At 43.5% G+C, this 25500-nt stretch overlaps 1 protein-coding gene across 4 annotated transcripts in view; it reads right to left on the bottom strand.

The window, feature by feature from the left end:
* SLC38A5 (solute carrier family 38 member 5) overlaps positions 1 to 25500 on the bottom strand; it is a 141348-nt gene that overhangs the window by 25588 nt on the left and 90260 nt on the right. For all 4 annotated transcript variants that reach the window (XM_040324525.1, XM_040324526.1, XM_040324524.1 and 1 more), the window contains 5 exons: positions 17140 to 17255; positions 8590 to 8663; positions 4923 to 5015; positions 2186 to 2267; positions 2003 to 2085 (listed from right to left, as the gene is read on the bottom strand). In XM_040324525.1, coding sequence (XP_040180459.1) covers positions 2003 to 2085; positions 2186 to 2267; positions 4923 to 5015; positions 8590 to 8663; positions 17140 to 17255 — 448 coding nt within the window. The remainder of the gene's footprint in view (positions 1 to 2002; positions 2086 to 2185; positions 2268 to 4922; positions 5016 to 8589; positions 8664 to 17139; positions 17256 to 25500) is intronic.

The following is a 25500-nucleotide window of genomic DNA, read 5'->3' as shown; positions in this document are numbered from 1 at the left end:
CACAGACTGTACACCGGACAGAACACCCAGCACAGACTGTACACCGGACAGAACACCCAGCACAGACTGTACACCGGACAGAACACCCAGCACAGACTGTACACCGGACAGAACACCCAGCACAGACTGTACACCGTACAGAACACCCAGCACAGACTGTACACCGGACAGAACACCCAGCACAGACTGTACACCGGACAGAACACCCAGCACAGACTGTACACCGGACAGAACACCCAGCACAGACTGTACACCGGACAGAACACCCAGCACAGACTGTACACCGGACAGAACACCCAGCACAGACTGTACACCGGACAGAACACCCAGCACAGACTGTACACCGGACAGAACACCCAGCACAGACTGTACACCGGACAGAACACCCAGCACAGACTGTACACCGGACAGAACACCCAGCACAGACTGTACACCGGACAGAACACCCAGCACAGACTGTACACCGGACAGAACACCCAGCACAGACTGTACACCGGAAAGAACACCCAGCACAGACTGTACACCGGACAGAACACCCAGCACAGACTGTACACCGGACAGAACACCCAGCACAGACTGTACACCGGACAGAACACCCAGCACAGACTGTACACCGGACAGAACACCCAGCACAGACTGTACACCGGACAGAACACCCAGCACAGACTGTACACCGGACAGAACACCCAGCACAGACTGTACACCGGACAGAACACCCAGCACAGACTGTACACCGGACAGAACACCCAGCACAGACTGTACACCGGACAGAACACCCAGCACAGACTGTACACCGGAAAGAACACCCAGCACAGACTGTACACCGGACAGAACACCCAGCACAGACTGTACACCGGACAGAACACCCAGCACAGACTGTACACCGGACAGAACACCCAGCACAGACTGTACACCGTACAGAACACCCAGCACAGACTGTACACCGGACAGAACACCCAGCACAGACTGTACACCGGAAAGAACACCCAGCACAGACTGTACACCGGACAGAACACCCAGCACAGACTGTACACCGGACAGAACACCCAGCACAGACTGTACACCGGACAGAACACCCAGCACAGACTGTACACCGGACAGAACACCCAGCACAGACTGTACACCGGACAGAACACCCAGCACAGACTGTACACCGGACAGAACACCCAGCACAGACTGTACACCGGACAGAACACCCAGCACAGATTTTACACCGGACAGAACACCCAGCACAGACTGTACACCGTACAGAACACCCAGCACAGACTGTACACCGGACAGAACACCCAGCACAGACTGTACACCGGACAGAACACCCAGCACAGATTTTACACCGGACAGAACACCCAGCACAGACTGTACACCGTACAGAACACCCAGCACAGACTGTACACCGGACAGAACACCCAGCACAGATTTTACACCGGATAGAACATCCAGCACAGATTGTACACCAGACAGAACACCCAGCACAGAATGTACACCGGATGGAACACCCAGCACAGACTGTACACCGGATAGAACACCCAGCACAGACTGTACACCGGATAGAACACCCAGCACAGACTGTACACCGGACAGAACACCCAGCACAGACTGTACACCGGACAGAACACCCAGCACAGACTGTACACCGGATAGAACACCCAGCACAGATTGTACACCGGATAGAACACCCAGCACAGACTGTACACCGGACAGAACACCCAGCACAGACTGTATACTGGACAGAACACCCAGCATAGTCTGTACACCAGATATAGAATAGCACATACAAGTTTTATATAAAGAACGGATCTCAATACAACTATACATGGCATTCTTTATGAAAGTGCCTGGAAGGAGAATAGTCTACCGGTACCAATCAGATACTTTCTTTCACTTAATTTGGTTGTGCTGGACAGTAGAGATCCATATTTCAGTTTGATAAATCTGGCCCATTGCTGATTAGCCATGAGAACTCTATACGTGTTTGGACAAGGTCCTTAGATTCGGGTCTTACCAAGATGTTTCATGAGAGCGAGGGGGAGAATGATGAGGATTGTGACAATGATGATGAGCAGGTTACCTTGGAAATACCAAGCGCTGTGGAGAAGAAGGGATTCAGACAGTGGTAATGTATAACGGTGAGCCAGGTAAACGCACACACACACACAGATAAGCGTACAACTCTTTATGATCTTACTCAGTTTTCGCGGTCAACCCCATGAAAGTCTGGATGACGAGTGGCAGCTCGGATTTAATAATGTATAAATAACTGGACATAGCTGAAATAAAAAGGAAGGGTTGGGTTACATGATTCATTAGTCATCACACAAATAAAGTACGCTTATTCCTGATTTGCAAAGATGCTGCAGAGACAATTAGATACAATTGTTCTGTGCAATTTATTGTACCAAATAATATGACTGTTTTCTTATCTTCAGCATTGCAAGTTTCACGTTCTTTATACAACCTATTTTTAGTGCATTTGTAGTTATTGCAAAATGTATTTGAACAGCGCTAACATTTTATTAGTTTTTGGTTTAATATTTTGGGTATTGTACTTTACATAAAGATTTGTACATGCTCTGTCTAGTGGTCTTTAAGGTAAGGGAATTAGCATCCCTGCTTAATGACTGCTGACATTAGCCAAGTTCATCTTAAGATGCATGTAAATCCAACATTTTAAACTAAGACACTTATTTGGATGACCACTGTCGAAAAGAGGGATTTCAAAATGTTAGACAAAAATGCAGTGTGTGACCAGGCCAGAAACTATGTGGCCCTCAACTGGTTAAACCTGTCCGTATACGTGCACTCTGGATAGGGAGCGATTAAACACAATCGTTGCTCTGCACTACTAAACAAAAGGCAGAACCTGTATATCCATTTCTGCCCCGGAAGGTTTACACCCTTTATGACCAGGATATTTTTTGCGATACAGCACTGCGTTATTTTAACTGACAATTGCGCGGTCATGCAACACTGTACCCAAATACAATTTATGCTCTTTTTTTCTCCACAAACAGAGCTACTTTTGGTAGTATTTGATCACCTCTGCGTTTATTTTTTGTGCTTAAACAAAAAAATATTTTGAAAACAAATTATAATATATATATATATATATATATATATATATATATATATATATATATATATATATATATATATATATATATATATATATATATATATATATATATATATATATATATATATATATATATATATATAATATATATATATATATACTGTGTTTGTAGAAGGAGTCTGAGGGCTATTTATCCCTTCTCCTCTGTCTGTTCCGGTGTCAGGTCCTATTCTTCCTATTCCTCCCACCCGTTTCCCCCTATTTTCTCATACTTATACTCTTCATACATTTCTTCATAGTCATACATTCAAGGTATGCCCTCTTTTAGGCGTACTGACCAGCTAGGCCAAGGCACACCTCAGGCCTTGGTAGTTTGAATATCACATTTCCAGATGAGGACTCTGACTACAAATATTTTTTACTTTCTGCTATAAAACATATCCAATAAAAATCACATTTTTTCATAAATTTAGGCCAGTACATATTTTTGATTAAAAAAAAAAAAATCTTACAAAAGCGTATGTTGATTGGTTTGCGCAAAAGTTATAGCATCTACAAACCATGGGATATATTTATAGAATTTGTATTTATTCACTTTCATTAGTAATGGCGGTGATCAGCGACTTATGGCGGAACTGCGATATTGCGGCAGGCAAATCGGCCACTTTTTGGAAACCAGTGACACTAATAAGGTGATTAAAGCTAAAAAATATGCACGGTCACTGTACTAATGACACTGTCTGGGAAGGGGTTAACATCAGGGGTGATAAAAGGGTTAACTGTGTGCCTAACTGGTGTTTTAGTGTAGTGTGGGAGATGCTTTTGTTAGGGGAAGGCGTGGATTGGTGTTTCTGTTTTACAGGAACACAGGATCCATGCCTTCTGTACTGACATAATGACAATCTGCCTTGTTTACATAGGCAGACTGCCGTTCTGCCTATGTACAGAACGATCAGCGGGTGACGGCGGTCATCGAGTCCGTGGGATGCGCTGATCGGCTCCCGATGTGTAGAATCGCCATCTGCGGCGCGCACTTGTGCCTGCTACCCGGTAGTGCAGGATCAATATATATATATATATATATATATATATATATATATATATATATATATATATATATATATATATATATATATATATATATATATATATATATATATATATATATATATATATATATATATATATATATATATATATATATATATATATTATATAATCCTGAGCAGCACAGCCGCCCTGTAGCAGTAAAACTGCTATAGGGCAGTCGGTAAGTGGATATTAAATAATGAGCAAATTTGGCTGCCCCACATTTACTGTGGTTGGACCTGGTGACTTGCTATTTAGGAAAATTGCCAACTGCTATAACTTTCAGCAGGGTGATTTATAGCCCTTTGTAAACTTCGCAAAGCAGCTGTAGGGGGGAGGAACAGGTCTGTTTTTAGCATATTGGCACTGATGGGATAGAGACCAGGGCAGCAGGGTATGGAGGAGCAGGGGATCTTAAAGGGAGTCAGAATACTCTCCATTTATACTTCAACATAAAATCATCTCCTCTTCCTCCTAGTAGTATTTTCTATTGATATAACCATAACACAAGGAGCAGAGCTTGTATAACAACATGTCCGTGTTCAAGCGTGTCAAGGGCTACATGGTGTCTGAAGACAAAAGGAAAGAAAATATGGGTTATCATTAAACTACCTGCTTGTTTAAAGGCTGACTGGCTCCTGAACTCGTTATGCAGGAGTGTCCACCACTGCCTTATACCTCATTACAATCTAAGATCTGGTGATTAACATTTCCTATTGCAGTGGTTACACAGAATATAGAAGGGAAATAGATTTCTTACCGCCCACATTATGGATGGTTATAATTAACGCTGCCAAAATCTTCCCCACAGGTCCAAATGCTCTCATTCCAAGCTGTTCGTAGGCACGTATACCTGAGGAGAAGGAAAGATTGTGAGAGGAAATTGGTGGGAAATGGTCACTGTGTAAATGGAGAAAAGGTGCGAGTATAAATGTAGAGGTTGCAGGAAGCTCAGGGAGAGTAGGTGAAAGAAAGGATGTTCAAGTGTGATTAGATATGCGACATTTTAAAGAGAACTCCACTAAAATAAGGTTTGGACCAAACAAAGGTAAAAGTGATCAAACGGTCTGAACTACAGGTGATCTGATGATCTCAGGGTTGGTCAAACCTTGCTGCAGCGGTTCCTCTAATGCCTCGTACACATGGTCGGACACGGTATGCAAAAGTCCGCTGTGAGTCCGACGGAAAGATAGTGAAGAGGTTCTCTATCTAAGGTCCGTCGGACATCCGACAAAAAAGGTCAGATGGAGGCTACACACGGCCGGACTTTCCGAGAAAAAAAGCCAGTCGGAAAGTCCGGCCGTGTGTACAAGGCATTAGTGTCACACTGGCACAGTCATGACTAAGGCTGCATTCACACCTGAGCGTTTTGTTGCCTGAAGCGCGACGCCCCAAAACGCTAGAGGGGAAAAAATACATTATTCTCTATGGAGATGGTTCACATCTCCACTACAGAACGCCTGACGCCGAACGCCTGAAGCCCAAACAAGTTCTGGACCCTTTTTTGTCGCTCGAATTTGGGCATTTGGGCGTTTTACATTGGTGACCCTAGACCTGTACAAAATCACGGTTAAAAACGCAGTGTTTTGTTGCGGCAAATCGCGGTAAAAAACGTTGCGTTTTGCCGCGGCAAATCACGGTAAAAACCGACGCAAAACGATACGCTCAGGTGTGAATGCAGCCTAAGGGACCTGCAGAATGCAGAGGCTCCGATTATCTATAAAACATTAAACACTTGACCAACCCCCCCCCATCCAAAATGACCAGACGACACATTTTATTTGGAGTCGAATGGCCATAACAGGCTTTTATTACAATCCATTCAATACAACCATCACAAGAAAACAAGTTTAAAGGGGTTGTAAAGGAATTTTTTTTTCCCTAAATAGCTTCCTTTACCTTAGTGCAGTCCTCCTTCACTTACCTCGTCCTTCCATTTTGCTTTTAAATGTCCTTATTTCTTCTGAGAAATCCTTACTTCCTGTTCTGTCTGTAACTCCACACAGTAATGCAAGGCTTTCTTCCTGGTGTGGAGGGTCGTGCTTGCCCCCTCCCTTGGACTACAGGAGAGTCAGGACGCCCACTAACACACAGCTCCTTTCTCTATCTGCAACGTAGAGAGCGTCCTGACTCTCCTGTAGTCCAAGGGAGGGGGCGAGCACGACACTCCACACCAGGGAGAAAGCCTTGCAGTACTGTGTGGAGTTACAGACAGAAGAACAGGAAGTGAGGATTTCTCAGAAGGACATTTAAAAGCAAAATGGAAGGATGAGGTAAGTGAAGGAGGACTGCACTAAGGTAAAGGAAGCTATTTAGGGGGGGAAAAAATATGTTTACAACCCCTTTAATGCATATAATACAGTCAATGCATAACAAATAAACCAACCTCAGCTTATGCCCGCTCTAAAGGTCTTTGAAAGCCTATATACTCCCGATTTACCCAATCAAAGACCCCCAGCCACCGGCCACAGGGACAATTAACCACTTACGTACTACCAGATTCAACCTAATTAATACCCTCATGTTACCACCATATTATAAGGATGGGACACCCATACCTCAGATGGTCCCAACCCATAATTTTCCACAATTATTTAACCAGCTCCCCCAAACCAGAACAAACAAGGGAGGAAGGGTGGGAGAAAACTGTCTGATGAGCTTAAACTGAGCTGTGACACGATCCCCCCTTCTCTCTACCCACTACAGGGCACACCCTCTGCCTTGAACGCTTCAATCTGATAAGCAGAAGGCATCATTCGAAATCACCCACTAATACTCTGCCTCGCCTGCAGGCCCCAGTCATGTTGGCCTTCCTCCTAGTTTCACTCAGCTCCAGGCCATATACTCACTTTGCCATTTTGGAGCATTGCTTTATGTTGTGTGTTAACTTGCATTGAGTTAAAGTGGAACTAAACTCAATGGACATTTGGGGGGGCCCATTCCCAAACCTAAATCCCCAAAAGCAAGTTCCAGTTTGAATTACTCTAATGCCGCGTACGCAAGATCGTAAATTCCGACAACAAAACCGTGGATTTTTTTCAGACCGAATTTTGTCTTAAACGTGTCTTGCATACACACGGTCACACAAATCTTTTCAGAGATTCCGAACGTCAAGAACGCGGTGACGTCCAACACTACGACGAGCCGAGAAAAATTAAGTTCAGTGATTCCGAGCATGCGTAGGATTTTTGTGCGTCTAAATTGCATACAGACGATCTGAATTTCCGACAAGAACTTTTGTTGTGGGAAAATTTGAGAACCAGCTCTCAAATTTTTGTGTTGGGAAATTCCGACAGCAAATCTCCGATGGGGCCTAAACACGGTTGGAATTCCCGACCAAAAGCTCACGTCGAACACCGTTTGTATCCGCATACGCACAAGACTTAGATTTGGACTGCAGGGTACAGCTCTCTTCTGCCATGAAAGCCAGTGCCATCTTAGATTGTGGTGCTGACTTCCTATGTGGGGCAAAATAGGCATGTCAAAAACACGTGCTTATGCCAGAGTGGGTGCTTGGGTACCTGATGTCTTCCCAGCAAGGTGATTGAATCCTCACACTGTTATGCTGGGAATGCAGCATATTTTGCGCATACGCTAGTCAGCATCAGGAGGAGAAAAAGAGGGTAAAAAACAATAGGGACTAATCTGAATGACCTGAATATGATCCATAGACAGTATTTATGGTCACTTTCATATTAGGCAATGTTTAACTGGTGAGTTTAATTCTGCTTTATGGCAGCCCATCCAAATAAATGGACAAAAAACAGACGTGCCATTTTGTTCAATGCAGCGCACCACAATGCTTGATGTGTTACTGTGTGTTGTGGTATACTGCATCACATGGGCATTGAATGTCTTCTGGGTTTGTGTGTTGGGCAGGGATGTATTTAGGTTTTGTGCTGCCCTAGGCCTGACTAAACTCATGCACCCCCTAATTTAAATATGACACACCCCTTCCTGTCAAGGCCACACCCCTTGCGGTTTAAGACCCACCCTGAAATTTTCAAGTGGGGACACTAGTTCTGATGGCCTGGGGGGGGGGGGGCAATGGATTCCCTTAATTTGCATAGATTTCCTCTTACTTCCTGTTTGGCTATGGGACAGGAAGTGAAGGGAAATCTCTGCAATGGGACAGGGATGGTGAAAAATTTGTAGCAACGCCCCCCCCCACAGTTGCAGAATGCCAACCGCCCACATACTGGAAGCAGTGTGGACGATTTATGGGGGTGCTAAACTAATTTGCCTAACAGTGTAGCGCAAGCCAGCGGGGATATATAAATGTGGAATATGAAGCAAAAAGACTGATGTAAATGCCTTTGAAAATGGTTGCTTTTTTTTTTTTTTTTCTTCCAAAAGCACTGTGTACAGGAGAGGCAGTACAGGGTATAAAGAAGAAATAATAATACAAAAAAGAGAAAGCTACTTACCAACAACACCTGAACACTTCAGGAGGAGATGGATGGAATAAGCAGACAAGACAGCAATGCATATTAAAAGGATCCTATAGAGAAGATCAAAGACACATTTTAATGTTCAAAACAAGAATTTGCAATCTGCAGCCCTTTAGCTGCTGAAGAACTACAAGTCCTAGCACACTCTGCTAACCAGTGAATAAAGGAGCATAATAGGGATTGTAGTCCTGCTGGCTAAAGCATATCTGGCCTACGAGGTCTACACCTCTTATCGGAAATCTGTCCTGAAATATGGGGCTGCCATTGCTGACCTCCTCCTGAAAATACAATTTTTGTCTTCCAATTTTTTTTTTTTAAGCAAAAAATAAAAAACCCAGCGGTGATTAAATCCCACCAAAAGAAAGCGATTTATGTGAAAAAAGTTATAAAAATGTAATTTGGGAACAGTGTTGCATGACTGCGCAATTGTCATTCAAAATTGAGTAGCTCGGCAAGTCGTGCTGCCCAGGGGAGGGCTGGCAGCCTTAGGTCTGGGGGGCAAGTCCAGCCAAGTGGCCCATAGAGCGTGGAAAAGTAATGGATCGAGGAAAACAGTCTAAGATTTTTCATGATCACAAGAGTCCGCACAGAGGCCCCCCTTACAGAGTTCGCACAGAGGCCCCCCTTACATCAGAGTCCGCACAGTGGCCCCCCCTTACATCAGAGTCTGCACAGTGGCCCCCCTTACATCAGAGTCCGCACAGTGGCCCCCCCTTACATCAGAGTCTGCACAGTGGCCCCCCTTACATCAGAGTCCGCACAGTGGCCCCCCCTTACATCAGAGTCTGCACAGTGGCCCCCCTTACATCAGAGTCCGCACAGTGGCCCCCCCTTACATCAGAGTCTGCACAGTGGCCCCCCTTACATCAGAGTCCGCACAGTGGCCCCCCTTACATCAGAGTCCACCAGTGGGATGTGAGCAGCGGCCGTGAACTGTGTTAACAGAGCTCCAGCAGGCATATTCCTGCTCTGCAAAAACAGCATTTGGTAGTAGCGGCCGGTGGCTGTGCATAGTGTCACCAGCCCGGGGGGAGATTTCCACCCTGCCCCCCCTGCCAGCCCTCCCCTGGTGCTGCCCCTATGTGAACCGGCTCTTAGGAATTGTCCAATCTCATGGTCAGCGTAATCCCAGAGAAAGTGTCATTTGAACGAATATTTGTAGAAGAAAGTTTAGCCAAGATCCATTTTATTCACTTTTTGGAGGTATCCTACCAGCAGGGCCATCTTTAAGGCAGGGCAAAAGCAGCAGCCATTGTTGTGGCGCCCAAAGCAGCTGCCTAATACTTGCTAACTATCCCAGTTTAAATTACCTTGTTCCTTGAATTTTTAGTCCTGTGCTGTGTCCTAATATCTTAGTGTGAAGTGCTGCTACTAATGCTGCACAGCTCTGCCCTATTGTTGTGTACAGATGACGCACCTGCAGACCCTGTGTTTACATGTAAATAACGGTAATTCATATGTAAATAGCTGAGGCCGGCAGCATTCAAATGTAAATAAAGGCGGCATTCATACGTATATCATGCCTCTTTGCAGTGAAGAGATGATGTGCTGTAACCTCTAGCAACCAGTGAGCAGTATTACTGTACAGTAATCTCTAGCAACCAATCAACAAGAAGAAATCATGTGCTGTAACCTCTAACAACTAAACAGTGAGCCGTAATGTGTGCTGTAACCTCTAGCAACCATTCAGTAAGTGGTAATGTAATGCTGTAACCTCTGGCATCCAATCGCAATCACTGCCTGATCTGATACAGAAAACTGATTTTAAGTCTAACTAATATTTATTGTATGTCTCAGAGCAGGTGGAGAGCAAAATTGCATGAGAGAGGGCCCCAAGAAATGTTTTGCCCAGGGTCCAATCAACATTAAAGACGGCCCTGCCTATCAGTCCCTCAACATTTTATCCTACGTGTCCAGAGGTGTCACTGGACTCAAGAAATGCTCCTACAACAGATCTTTGCCCTCCTAAGGAGCTCTGCTGTTCAAAGCCTAGATTTCTGCTTAGCATTAGGTCTCCAACCACCAACCAATGGTGTCCTGTAGCCTCATAGCAACCAGCTGATGGAACCACAGTGATCAGCATCTTCATTTGGGTCTTCAGGTGGCATAGCTCTTCAAGGAAGCAAAGGCAGGCGGTATATGGAAAGCAGGAACAGGTAAGTATTAATAACCTAATGCAGGCCCTGGGGTAGATTCAGGTAGCTTTGCGCAGTTTTTACGAAGGCGCAGGGCACTGTTTTTGCCCTGCGCCCCCGCAAATTATCTGCCCTACCCTTGATTCACGGAGCAGTAGCTCCGTAAATTGCGTGGGCACTCCAGCAAAATGCCCGGCGTAAGCGCGCACAATTTAAATGATCCCGTAGGGGGCGGGAATCATTTAAATTAGGCGCGTTCCCGCGCCGAGCGTAGGGCGCATGCTCCGTCGGGAAACTTTCCCGACGTGCATTGCGGCAAATGACGTCGCAAGGACGTCATTTGCTTCAACGTGAATGGTGTCCAGCGCCATTCACGATTCACTTACGCAAACTACGTAAAATTTCAAATTTCGTGACGCGGGAACGACGGGTATACGTAGCAAAGCTGCCCCATATTAGCAGGGGCAGCCTTACGCAAAAACCGACGTACGCAAACGACGTAAACTGCGTACGCAGGGCTCGTGTAGGGTTGTGAATCGGCGTTAGTATGCAATTTGCATACTATACGCTGACCACAACGGGAACGCCACCTAGCGGCCTGCGTAAGAATGCAGCCTAAGATATGACGGCATAAGGAGCCTTATGCCAGTCATTTCTTAGGCTGCAGTCGGTGTAACGAGTTTCCTGAATCAGGAGCATTCGTAACGCCGGCGCAGGTAAGCAATTGCGCTGCGTTACTATGGTTACGCAGACGCAATTGCTCTTTGAATCTACCCCCCTATTTTTAGGTGACAGTCACTTTATGATGGCCATAAAAACACAGCGTGTAGGAATCTAAAGGCCCGTACACACGATTGGACTTTACGACAATAATTGTCTAATGGACATGTTGTGTCGGATAATCCGACCGTATGTATGCTCCATCAGACAATTGTTGGCGGATTTAACGACAACAAATGTTGGCTGTTCATGCCCACCAACTGTCTGGCAATAAATCTATTACGTCAGATTATCCGATTGTGTGTACACCAATCCGTTGGAGTAAAATTCAAAGTACAAACACGCATGCTCCGAGCCAATGCTAAACATCAGATAATAGCAGAAGTTGCCCAAAGGGTGGTGCTAAAGAGCTGAAAAAACACATGGTTTGGTGTATATTGGGTGAAAATGTTGGGCCGTCTGTATGCAGAACAAGTTCACGGCCAATGCCCTTCGGACAAAAATCCACGGATTTGTCTGCTGGAAGTCCGATCGTGTGTATGAGGCTTTAGACTGATCCGCATTGATCTGCCTCAATTAACTAAAGTCTCTGGTAAAAATGAAGCTGGTTATTTAGGATTAAAGGTGAAATAGTGGCTTTAAAGGAAGCTCTACTTTATAGTTCATGTAGAAGGACTTTGTTTATGAATGCCACATTTCACATTCGGGCGTAGCGCTACTTAAACACATGCATTGGCACACAAAAGGTAGCAGAAGCTGTAGTCATCTGCTTCACATGTCATGCAAACAGAACGGGCTGTGTCCAAACAAAGCACATCGAGCGTGTCCTTGGAACGTCATTATGGCAACGGAAAAATGTAGGAAATCAATTCCCGTCTACTCAATGACGTCTCAGCAGTTGGAGTTTACAGAGGAGCTTTTACTGCACCAATAACTTGAAGAATAATTCACACGCTCTTTTGATCTCTCACCCCTCTTGTGCTATATGGATGTATAGATTAAAGCTGGATTAAACCCCAAACCAAAAATGCATTACATTGCAGCTTATCAATCATTATACCGTATATACTCGAGTATAAGCCGACCCAAATATAAGCGACCTCATTTTACCACAAAAAACTGGGAAAACGTATAAGCCTAGGATGAGAATGCAGCAGCTACTGTAAGCGGAAAAGAGGGTCAACAATACCCATTTGCACGCCTCACTGTGCCCATTGCAACCTCACTGTGCCCAACCTCACTGTGCATATTGCAGCCTCACTGTGCCCAACCTCACTGTGCATATTGCAGCCTCACTGTGCCCAACCTCACTGTGCATATTGCAACCTCATTGTGCACATTGCAGCCTCCCTGTGCCCAAGTCAGAGTACCTGAAATTTTTACAGGCGTCCATTCATTGTTTAAAAGTCGCAGTCTCCTCCTGGTCCCGTTCCGTGATAGGCGTTTCCCAACAGCCTATCACGGACGTCTTCTCATCCTCGGACTCGGTTTCCCAGCAGACACTGCGTTCAGTGTTCCGCCTATCACGTTCTCTTGTCCGATGATGAAAAGACGTCCGTGATTGGCGGGAACACTGAACACAGTGGCCCGGATTCAGATACAATGGTGTATCTATCGGCGGGCGTAACGTATCTCAGATACGTTACGCCGCCGTAACTTAGGGCGCAAGTTCCGTATTCATAAAGAACTTGCGCCCTGAGTTGCGGCGGCGTAGCGTATGTGGTCCGGCGTAAGCCCGCCTAATTCAAATGTGGATGATGTGGGCGTGTTTTATTTAAATTAATTGTGACCCCACGTTTTTGACGTTTTTTACGAAAGAATCCCAGTACGCATGCTCGAAATTACGCCGCAAATCGTCAATGCTTTCGACGTGAACGTAACTTACGTACAGCCCTATTCGCAAACAATGTAATTGACGGAAAATTTGACGCTGGCCCGACGTCCATACTTAACATTGCGTACGCCTCATAGACCCAGGGGTAACTTTACGCCGGAAAAAGCCGAAAGTAAACGGCGTAAAAAAATGCGCCGGGCGGACGTACGTTTCTGAATCGGCGTATCTACCTAATTTGCATATTCCTCACGTAAATCGACGGAAGCGCCACCTAGCGGCCAGCGTAAATATGCAGCCTAAGATACGACGGTGTAAGACACTTACGCCGGTCGGATCTTAGGGAAATCTATGCGTAACTGATTCTATGAATCAGTCGCATAGATACGACCCCGCAACTCAGAGTTACGACGGCGTATCCGGAGATACGCCGTCGTAACTGCTATCTGAATCCGGGCCAGTGTCTGCTGGGAAACCGAGTCCGAGGATGAGAGGACATCCATGATAGGCGGAACACTGAACACAGTGTCTGCTGGGAAACGCCTATCATGGAAGGGACCAGGGGGAATCCGCGACTTTTAAACAATAGACACTTGCAGCCCTTCAGGTACACTGACTTGAGTATAAGCCGAGGGGGGTATTTTCAGCCCTAAAAAAGGTCTGAAAAACTTGGCTTATACTCGAGTATATACGGTATATGGTGGCTGCATTAGTTCTCTTTTCTTTGCCCTTTTCGCCTGTGTTTTCGCCTGGTGATCTGGCTAGTAACACACACCCTGTATTAGTGAGACACAACACTGGATGGAGGAATAAGCACAGGGGGCACAGCAGACAACACCATAGTCAGTTGGAGGGGGGGGGGGGGGGGGTAGTGTTAAATGTATTAGCAGATTTAGGACCACTAACAAACTGAAGCCAAACTCCAGCTCACACTTTATAAGCAGTTACATTTTTTAAGCTTTGCATGAATAAATAAAAGAAAATCATTTAAAATCACCCCTGCCAGTGTTAAGTGGTTTGGCCCATCCATGTAAAATGATACATTCTGCGGGATGCCTATGCTTTTGAAAATCAACAGACTTGCTAGATGGATCACCAGATGAAAAAAGAAAATAAAGCTTAAAAAAATGGAAACTAATACAGCCATCACATCTAAAGCCTCATTCACACGGTTGGACAACAAACTTTTCTGTGGATTTTTGTTTGAAGGGCCGTGAACTTGGTATGCATACACATGACAGGACTTTCCCAAAATCACATGGTTTTTCTGCTGTTTACCTCCACCCTTTAGTCAACTTTTGCTATTGTTGGTTGATTTTAACATTGGTTCTGATCATGCGTATTTGTACTTCGAACTAAAGTCCGATGGATTTCTGTACACACAGCAGGACTTTGCACCGTAGGACTTTTGTTGCTGAAAAGTTTGTCTGTTTGCAGAGCGAACTTTTGTCCGATGAAAACCGAAAAAGTTTGTCTGATGGAGCGTACACATGGTCGGATTTTTTTAAAAATATAATTAATGTTTATTTTTGGGTTGAATACTGCTTTAAGGCTGGGTGCACATATGAGCACGCAGCGGCTCACAGCAGGATTCCGTGGCGTCCTCGTTCACCGTTTCAGGTCCGATTTCAGCCCCAATTTTGGGCTAAATTTGGACCTGAAACAGACCAAAAAGACACACTGCGTTCCTGTACAAATCGCACTGGAGCCGCTGTGGCGATTAAGTGATCCGGCTTCATAAAGAGCCGGTCAAAATCTCCTGCTATTGCGATTGGGTGCGGGGAACCCACATCCAATTCACGCTAATGTGAACCCAGCCTTAAAGTGCAGCCAGTTCGTTCTGCACACCTGTGACCTGTTTTCAGCAGACAGCGTGCTGATCCAGGCTTGGGCAAGATCGCGGAAATGAAGTCAGGATCCGCCCACATACCTGGATTCCGTCAGAATTGGAGACCCGTCAGATTAGGTAACAGAAGTGACGTTTGTCAGCTGAATAATTGCTGCACATGCACAGCAGGTTTGCTGATCTGACAGAACACCTGCACTCACACGGACGCAGCAGCGGACATCTTACTACACCCAGCTACATCTTGAATTTCAGTCATTTTAGCACTTTATGACTGCAGGTGTTCTGTCAGATTAGCAAACCTGCTCATGCGCAGCAAGTATTCAGCTGACGGAAAGTCACTTCCATTATCTAATCTGACGGGTCACCAGTGTTCTGTCAAAAGCGCTAACTAGTCAAAATCTCCAATTACGTCACTTCCGCTTTCTCTCCAGCAGCTGTATTTGCAGATTTTGACGACTTGCCTGTCTTCACAGAACCCCAGCAGTGTATACACTACGGTATACAATGACTTGGGTGTTTTGATAGAACATTGGGTACGCAGTAAAAAAAAGTTGCCGCCATGGAGGCGGCCATGTTTTTGGTTAGTAGCGGGTGGACTAACAATGCCCACTCATTAAATTGTCTACTGTAGTGTATACGCTGCCGGTGTTCTGGGAAAACAAGTCATTGAAATCTGCAATTACAGTTGCTAGAGAGAATCTGAAATGACGTATTTGGAGATTTTGACGAGTTGGCTCTTTTGACAGAACACTGACACCTGGCTCAGCCTCTCAGCGAGCTACTGAGAGCCTGAACAGTCCAGTGCTCCAGTAAGCATGGGGGGGGGGGGGCAGTGAAGAGAGCCGGTGACTGACAGTCATCAGCTCCCTGTTCAGGGAGCACTGAGAACTGAGCGATCGGCGGTGTTCGATCGCTCAGTTCTCACTGTTAGAGGTGCTGGGTGACAGATTCTGCATCCACCCAAGTAAGTATGATTCTTAAAAAAAAAAAAAAAAAAAATTACTTCTCTTTTATTAAGAAATGCCCGTAAACACGATCAGACTTTTTGACAACAAACCTCCGACGGACCTTTTTTTGCAGACAATCCAACCATGTGTATGCTCCATCTGACAAATGTTTTTCTTTTTTCATCGGACAAATGTTCGCTGTGTGAACACCCAATCTTTCCGGCAACAAATACATCGTGTGTACACAAGTCCATCGGACTAAAGTCCAAAGTACAAACAAGCATGCTCAGAACCAATGCTAAAGATCAGACAACGATAGCAGAAGTTGCCCAGAGGATGGCGGCAAAGAGCAGAAAAACCACGTAGTGCGTCTATTACGTCACTACGTCTGTGTTTGTTGGCTGAAAAAACTCACAGACAACGCCCTTTCGGAGCAAAATCCACGGAAAAGTTGGAAGTCCGATCGTGTGTGTATGAGGCTGAACACTTTTCACAACCTGCAGTTCTGCAGACCCCAAGTCACTTTTCTTCTACTTGCTTTCTGCTCCTTGGACTGCTAGTGAACATTACCATATGCAAGTTCTTTCCCTCCTGTAATCTCCACCAAATCACCTCCCCATTCCATCCATCAGCTAACAGAGCAGGCAATTTCACCGCAAGCCTGATCTCGTTTTTCACTTGGTGTGTGGTACACTCAATATGAAGAAATATTTCAATAAATAAAAAGAAAGCACTTTGCAAGAATGTATAGGAGAAGTAATTGGTGTGTTTCTGGTTTCCTAGCATTGCTCTTTAATGACATAAGTGGTCAGTATAAGACGCTATGTAAGGTGGTCTTTGTGCATGTATATAATCCAGGCTTGTCTGTATACTGAGTCCAGGCTGTTCTCAGTGTGGGAATATGAGCCTGCAATCTCTCCAGCTGCAGCTGTTTAGGGCTATTACTCTCACAGAAGCTGTTCATGGAAAGGACTTTCCCAAACTGATAGGAACCTGGATCTGTGCCAGGAAACACTTCACCGTTAGGAGGGTAGGAATACTCACACGAAAAGAATGATCCCCGTGTTCGACATTGCATAGGCCAGGCCTAAGATCCCACTGCCCATAATGGCATTGCCCAGGTTAAACACTGACATCCCAAATGACGTCTTGCCTTCGAACTGTGGAGGGAACAACAAATGGTTAGCCAGAGAGAGAGCAAGAGCGAGGCCTTCAACATATCTTTCACAACACTAGTTAGCTTCATCAGTGTTGCCAACCATCAGTATTTTTACTGGCAGCCAGTAAAAAATGGGCACTTTTCTCCTGCCAGTAAATGCCAGTAAGAGGAAAAAGTTGCCAGTAAAAAATATGGCTGACACTCGGCTCGGAAATTCAAATGAGCAGTTTGGGTCCTGCTGAGACCATTGGAGCGCCTGCTACGGTGTGTTCAGCCGGTGCCAGCAGGGGATGATACTGGTGGAGGGGATGCATGAGAGTGTCATATAATGTCATGGTACAAGGGAGCCAAGCGGAGCGGCCTGAGCCTCGGGAGGGACGGGAGCAAGGCAAGCCAGAATTAGGACTGTTAGTGCTGTTTGGAGTGGAGGGACAGCTTGTTTATATGTGTGTGTGCCGCCCATTCTAATGTCTTGCCCTCCTGAGTCCTGTCCCTGAGCTACTTACTTACTATATCAAAAATAATAAGAAATATGGGCCAGATTCACAAAAGGGATACGACGGCGTATGTCCTGATACGCCGTCGTATCTCTGTTTCTATCTATGCGACTGATTCATAGAATCAGTTACGCATAGATATCCATAAGATCCGACAGGTGTAATTGACTTACACCGTCGGATCTTAGGATGCAGTACCGCGGCCGCCGCTGGGGGGAGTTCGCGTCGTAAACCAGCGTCGGGTATGCAAATTAGGAGTTACGGCGATCCACAACGGATTTTCACGTTCGCTACGTCGCCGCTAGTCTAGTTTCCCGTCGCAAAGTTAGTCGTCGTTTTTGGTGCCCTAACTTTAGTCAGCAAACGTATTGCTGTCTAAAGTATGGCCGTCGTTCCCGCGTCGAAATTTAAAAATGAACGTCGTTTGCGTAAGCCGTCCGGGAATACGGAATTACGCTACGCGCGTCGCCGTTCGACAAAATGACGTCACTGCGCGCAAAGCACGACGGGAATTGCGAAACAGAGCATGCGCAGTAGGTCCGGCACGGGAGCGTGCCTAATTTAAATGGCACACTCCCATTTGAATTGGCCCGCCTTGCGCCGGACGTATTTAAGTGCCGCAAGTTTCCAGTTAAAGGGGAGTTCCAGCCATTTGTATGTTTATTAAAAGTCAGCAGCAACAAAAAGTGTAGCTGCTGGCTTTTAATAAACAGGCACTTACCTGCTCCAGCGCTCCAGCGACGTGCCGGCCGGGGCTCCGCTCCTCTCCCCCCCTCCCCGGCCGGCGTCTTCATTTTCAGTGTGGGCACCCGGCAGTGACAGCTTTCGGCTTCACGGCCGGGCACCCACTGCGCATGCGCGAGCGGCGCGGCCCGGCGCCGTGTAATTGGCCAGGAGATCGCCTAGGACCTGTGACGTGTCCTAGGCGATCGCCTACAGCAGCCCCTTCCTGAAGGCGATTAAGCTTAGTCGCCTACAGGAAGGAGGAAGTGGGACAGGAAGTCCCACTCGTGCTGAAGCCCCCACTCCCCCCCCAAAAAAATTACATGCCAAATGTGGCATGTAAGGGGGAGAGGAGTGGGTTAAGAGGAAGTTCCAAATTTGGGTGGAACTCCTCTTTAAGTGCTTTGTGGATCGGGCACTAAAACTGGAAACTTGCTGCGGTGTATCGTAAACGGGTTACGTTACACGGCCGCAAATGTATGTGAATCTGGCCCTATGTTTTTTGCCTTAAAATCTCCCTTAAATCACATTTCTAATTACATTTTTCCCTTTTTGTAGCCTAAATACTGAAATGTGTACTTAAAATTTAGATTTTGTAACTTTTGGAAATGCCATTAAAAACTTGGCTGTGCAAGTAAATTTCGGGTGTCGTGTCAGTAAATTTCAATCTGGTAGGTTGGCAACACTGCTTCAAGTAGGCATCTACACGTCATCCATGTTCATATACAAACATACCTCCCAACTTTTTGAGATGGGAATGAGGGACACCTATTAGCAAAAGTATGCAGGCATAGGACACACCCCTTGCCACTCCCCCTTATAGAAGAATTGTTAAAAAAAAAGGGATTGATTAAACCCACAAGTGCTTTTTTTTACCACTACTATTCCTTTATATTGGCTTTTGGAATTTACAAATGCAGCGATTGAGAAATCAGATGAAAGGTTTAGGCTCGGTTCACACTGCTGCGCTGCGAATTTGTTCAGGTTTTTTGTCCTGTGTGAGGTGCGAATTTACCGCGATTTTATCGTGAATTTCGGGAGTTGGACATTCTGCAATTGATGTTGTAGCAAAAAAGTTGTTAACTTCCTGCGTATTTCCTGTTTTTTTGTGGAGAGTAGTGTGGTGGAACGACCGTCATTGAAAACAATGGCTTTATGGATGACATGCGAATTTAGAATGTTTTTGATGCATCACATTCGTTATGAACTCGCATCAGTGTGAACCGGGCCTTAGTGCTGAAAAACATTTTTTGAAAGAGAAAAAGTGCATTTTAAATATATCTATAGATCAGACCAAAATGAGGGACAAATTAGGAGGAAGGAGGGACAGAGGGCCATTGCTCCAAATCAGGGACAGTCCCTCGAAATCAGGGACAGTTGGGAGCTATGTACAAAAGAGTCAAAACAAAGGACACCATCATTTTTAAAGGTGCCAACAAAAAATCTACAAAAAAAATCCCAAAGTTGATACTGAAGCCTCTCTGTAACCATAAACAAAATGGCGCCCACGTGCAAAGTAAGCCAAAAGGTTTTTCAGTATTTAACACCACTTTTTGGCATAGATTAAGACCTTTATCCTTTACACTGATGCAAATCAACTTTAACCACTTGCCGACCACCGCACGCCCATTTACGTCGACAGAATTGCACGGGCAGGCAGATTGGCTTACGGGTACGCCCCTTTAAATCGGCTGCCCGCCGCATGCCTCGCGAGTGCAGCCACGGGTCCCTGGACCTCGACGTTCCCGGTAGTCCCGCGATTGCGTTTGGCAATTCTGCTATTCTGCCTAGTGACACTGTCACCGATGACTGCTCCCCGTGATCGGGAACGGTCAGTGACGTGTCACGTGTAGCCACGCCCCCTAACAGTAAGAATCACTCAACGCGTCGGCTTTCTGCTACAACCTATTTCCCAAATCCTGGTGATGGTAGCATAGACAGTATTTACATCATATATGATTTATGTATTGTGTATTTATACAGCTTTTTGATATTTTTTGTATTGTGTAATATTTCTATATATTTGTAATAAATTGATATATTTCTTATATATTTTGAAGTTCTATGTGTGTTGCCTATATAATCCCACTCTGAGGTTTTTCCAAATGTTTTCAACAGTAAGAATCACTTCCTAGGGAACACTTAACCCCTGCAGCACCACCTAGTGGTTAACCCCTTCGCTGCCAGTGTAATTTTTACAGTTATCAGTGCATTTTTATAGCACTGATCGCTGTAAAAATGACAATGGTCCCAAAATGGTGTCAAAAGTGTCCGCTATAATGTTGCAGTCATGACAAAAATCGCTGATCGCCGCCATAACTAGTAAAAAAATAAATTTTACGAAAAATATGTAGAAGAATACATTGGCCTAAACTGCGGAAAAGTTTTTTTATATATTTTTGGGGGATATTTATTATAGCAAAAAGTAAAAAATAATATTCATTTTTTTTTCAAAATTGTCGCTCTATTTTTGTTTATAGCGCAAAAAATAAAAACCGCAGAGGTGATCGAATACCACCAAAAGAAAGCTCTATATGTGGGAAAAAAAGGAAATTAATTTTGTTTGGTGGCCACATCGCACGACTGCGCAATTTTCAGTTAAAGCGACGCAGTGCCGAATTGCAAAAAGTGCTCTGGCCCGGGACTTAAGTGGTTAATACAACTAATCCAGAGCTTGTAACCCATTGGAAAATGGCACAGTGAGACTTCAGCTTGTAGACCGTGAATTGGTGTATCTCCGCAGTGTGCCGTGTATGTTTAACTGACCAGTCAGTAGTGACAGGAATAAATAAAAACTACTGTGGAGAATTCTATGTTTTTCCACAGCTGCCTGGTGACCAGCGGAGCGGGATCACGACAGCGTTCTAGAATAGCTCTTTGTATTCTTATGATAGTTGGATGCAGCATGCTGAAGTCCCAGTGGGGAGGGGATCATCAGCACAATAAAATAACTGAGATGAAGTTGAGCTATGAATGCATGATGGGGGAATGACACAACGTTGTTATTGTATCTGTGGGGTGTGTAATTGCTTTTTTTTTTTTTTTTTTTCAGCTTTCTGCTGTATTATGTTTTGGTGCAAAAACCTGGGCTTCTGGTTACATTCAATTCTTTTTTTTTTATTATTGTTTTTATTTATCTTCTAAGAAGGTTTTGAAGCCTAAATCCAGGTACACCAAAATTCCTGCTGAACCAGCCGAATTTCGATTTGTGTGTACTCCCCTCTGACTACCATGTTTCCCTGAAAATAAGCCTGGGTTTTACGGTATATTAATTTTGGCGACAAAAGACACAGTAGGGCTTATTTTTGGGGTAGGTCTTAACATGTAATGTGCTGTCTTCTCTCCCCCTCTCCCTCCCTGCCTGTCAGGAATCCCCAGTGTGAACCAAGTTAAAATGCTTGTAAAATCCTATAATCCACTCTATTACAGTATTATATAATGTACAATGTGTGTGTTTCTGTATTACACTTCCCGTCCAGTACCCATACGTCGCTGGGCTTTCGGTGGTTTGCCGGGATGATGCCTGCAGCTGCAGTATCCTTTTTTTTGGGGCGGGCAGTTGGCTCTCTTGTAATAGCAATTGGAGTGGTTTTCCAGCTGCTCAATTGCCATTACAAACAGCAGGAGGGGACATCCCACCATCTTCCATGGCTCTCTCGGGCTCTCCCAGCCGGCGCAAGCTAGCCAGACAGCCAAGCAAAGCCAGGAAGCTTTGATCGACTGTTCATTATCGTATACCAGAAGCAATGACATGACATCACTTCCGGTTCACTTGGAAAACATCTGCACAATTTTTTGAAAATTGAAAGCATCCAGAAGCACCAATGTTGGTGATTTAAAAGTCTTTTAAGTGCATAGAATGGATTTGGGGTCTTATAGACCCCAGACCTCTCCATAAATAATACCTGTCGCATGCCTATTGCTATCACAAGGGAGGTTTACATTCCTTGTGACACCAATAAAAGTGATATATTTTTTTTTTAATTGCTATTTTTTTAATATATTTTTTTAAGGAAAAAATAAACTTTTTTGAATTTCAATAAAAAAAGAAAAATGCATAAATATAAATAGTAAAAATTGGGTTATGTATTGTGTTTTGATTTTTTTCTTAATTATTACATTTTATTTTATTTATTTGTTATACTTTTGCTATTAAAACACCAAGACATTTATAGTATATAAATATTAAAATAAATAAATATAAATATAAAAAATTGGGTTATTTTAATATTTATATACTATAAATGGCTCAGTGTTTTAATAGCAAAAGTATAAAAAAGAAATAAAATAAAATGTAATTATTAAGAAAAAAAATAAAAACACAATTTTTACTATTTATATTTATTTTAATATTTATATACTATAAATGGCTCTGTCTTTTAATAGCAAAAGTATAAAAAAAATAAAAAAATAAAGTAATAATTAAGAAAAAAAGAAAAATGAAAGTGCCACTGTCCTCCCATGCTTGTGCATAAAGGCGAACGCATGCTTTGGCCCCAAAGCAAAAATAAGAAAACACAATACATAAATAAATATAAATAGTAAACATTGGGTTATGTATTGTATTTTTTTCTTAATTATTACATTTTATTTTATTTATTTGTTATACTTTTGCTATTAAAACACTGAGCCATTTATAGTATATAAATATTAAAATAAATAAATATAAATAGTAAAAATTGGGTTATTTTAATATGTATATACTATAAATGGCTCGGTGTTTTAATAGCAAAAGTATAAAAAAGAAATAAAATAAAATGTAATTATTAAGAAAAAAATAAAAAACACAATTTTTACTATGTATATTTATTTTAATATTTATATACTATAAATGGCTCAGTGTTTTAATAGCAAAAATATAAAATAAAAATAAAATGTAATAATTAAGAAAAAAATAAAAATGAAAGAGCCACTGTCCTCCCGTGCTTGTGCGTAAAGGCGAACGCATGCTTTGGCCCCAAAGCAAAAATAAAAAAACACAATACATAAATAAATATAAATAGTAAACATTGGGTTATGTATTGTATTTTTTTCTTAATTATTACATTTTATTTTATTTATTTGTTATACTTTTGCTATTAAAACACTGAGCCATTTATAGTATATAAATATTAAAATAAATAAATATAAATAGTAAAAATTGGGTTATTTTAATATGTATATACTATAAATGGCTCTGTGTTTTAATAGCAAAAGTATAAAAAAAAAAAAAAATTTAATAATTAAGAAAAAAAGAAAAAATGAAAGAGCCACTGTCCTCCCATGCTTGTGCATAAAGGCGAACGCATGCTTTGGCCCCACACGCACGCCAATGACGTCCCGCACATGTGAGGTATCACCACGAACGTCAGATCATGGGTAGTAATTCTAGAACCAGACCTCTTCTGTAAATCTAAAGTGGTAACCTGTAAAGGCTTTTAAAGTGTCACCCATGGATAGTAAAATTTACACCATTTGTCGCTTTTGCACAATTTTAAATCATGAAATGTTTGGAATTTATTAACTCAGCATAAAACTTCATCTTTTATAAAAAATTGGGATATGTATTGTGTTTTTTTTTTTTCATTGAAATTCAAAAAAGTGTATTTTTGCCTAAAAAAAATTGCATTTGAAACAGCGCAAATACCCTATGACATAAAATAAATTGCTAAACCCACCAATTTATTCTATATGGCCTCTGCTTTAAAAAAATATATAATGTTTGGGGGCTCTAAGTAATTTTCTAGCACAAAATACTGATTGTTACATGTGAACAAGAAGTGCCAGAGAAGTACTGGAAGTAGTTAAGCTACTGATTGCCCCTTCAATATTCCCTAGCCTGTCAATTCTATATTCCCTGCAATAGTCAAATGATGTGTGATGTAGTGGGGTGTAGTGGGGTGCCCTATTAGGACTCTCACTGCAGAATTCTGCCTGCTTTGGAAAAAAGATCTCCGTATTACTTATAACAAAGTAAAAAAAGAAAGTTTTAGAACTTGCACCGAACTGATGGAAATTTTTTTTATAAAAGTGAAAGGTCCTCCATAAAGACTAGGTTGTGTTGACAGCAGGGCCATTCTAATAAGTGGGGAAAAGCGGCCCACAATGACAGCTTTGCTGAGAATGCAGCTGGATGGCTGACATTGATAAATAGGCCATATCTAAAATAGCTCATAGCTCAGCGCTAGGCAATCCAGGAAGAAATATGGCTCTGTGTTTTACAGGAGAGATGCCACTTGCTGGTAATAAAAGGGAAAGTATAGTATATTTTTAGAAAACACAATATACAGTATGTTATTATTCCAATTCATATGATAAAGTCATTACCGACTTCAATGTGTTTTGTATGCTTATCTTATTTACTTATTTTTATACAGTGCTAAAGCGGTTGTAAACCTCAGACATGAAATATGAACAAAGCATATCCTTCTATAGTGTGTACTTGTCTCAATTAAGAGCCATAAGTGTCATTTCTATCTGCAGCTTCCTTCCGCTGCTATCACAATAAGTCACTTCTGACAAGTTTGCCTGACACCAAGAGAAAAAAGGTGACAGAGGAGGGACCTCTAGCAGATTGACAGCCTCAACTCTGTTCCTGTGTGCTGTGTGAATGGGTTGTGTCTCTTCCCTCCAATCAGCTCTCAGGCCCCGTACACACGACCGAGTTTCTTGGCAGAATTCAGCCAGAAACTCGATCGGAGCTGGATTCTGCCGAGAAACTCGGTCGTGTGTACACTTTTCATCGAGGAAGTTCCTTGTCGGGCCAAATAGAGAACATGTTCTCTATTTCCTCGTTGTTCAATGAGGAAAGTCGGCCCGCCGAGATCCTCGGCGGCTTCAACACAGAACTCGACGAGGAACTCGATGTGTTTGGCAGGTCGAGTTCCTCGGACGTGTGTACGGGGCCTCAGAGATCTCCTCACTGAGCTCTGCAGAGTGTAACATTGACTTTCTGCCAGCATTTTGAATGACTGTAGAGCAGGGGTAGGCGACCTGGGGCCCTCCAGCTATTGTGGAACTACATTTCCCATGAGGCATTGCAAGGCT

The sequence above is a fragment of the Rana temporaria genome, chromosome 9, assembly GCF_905171775.1.
Source record: "Rana temporaria chromosome 9, aRanTem1.1, whole genome shotgun sequence".
In the NCBI taxonomy this organism is placed as follows: domain Eukaryota; kingdom Metazoa; phylum Chordata; class Amphibia; order Anura; family Ranidae; genus Rana; species Rana temporaria.
Note: the sequence above shows the minus strand (reverse complement) of the source record. Positions and strands in the feature narration are given on the sequence as shown.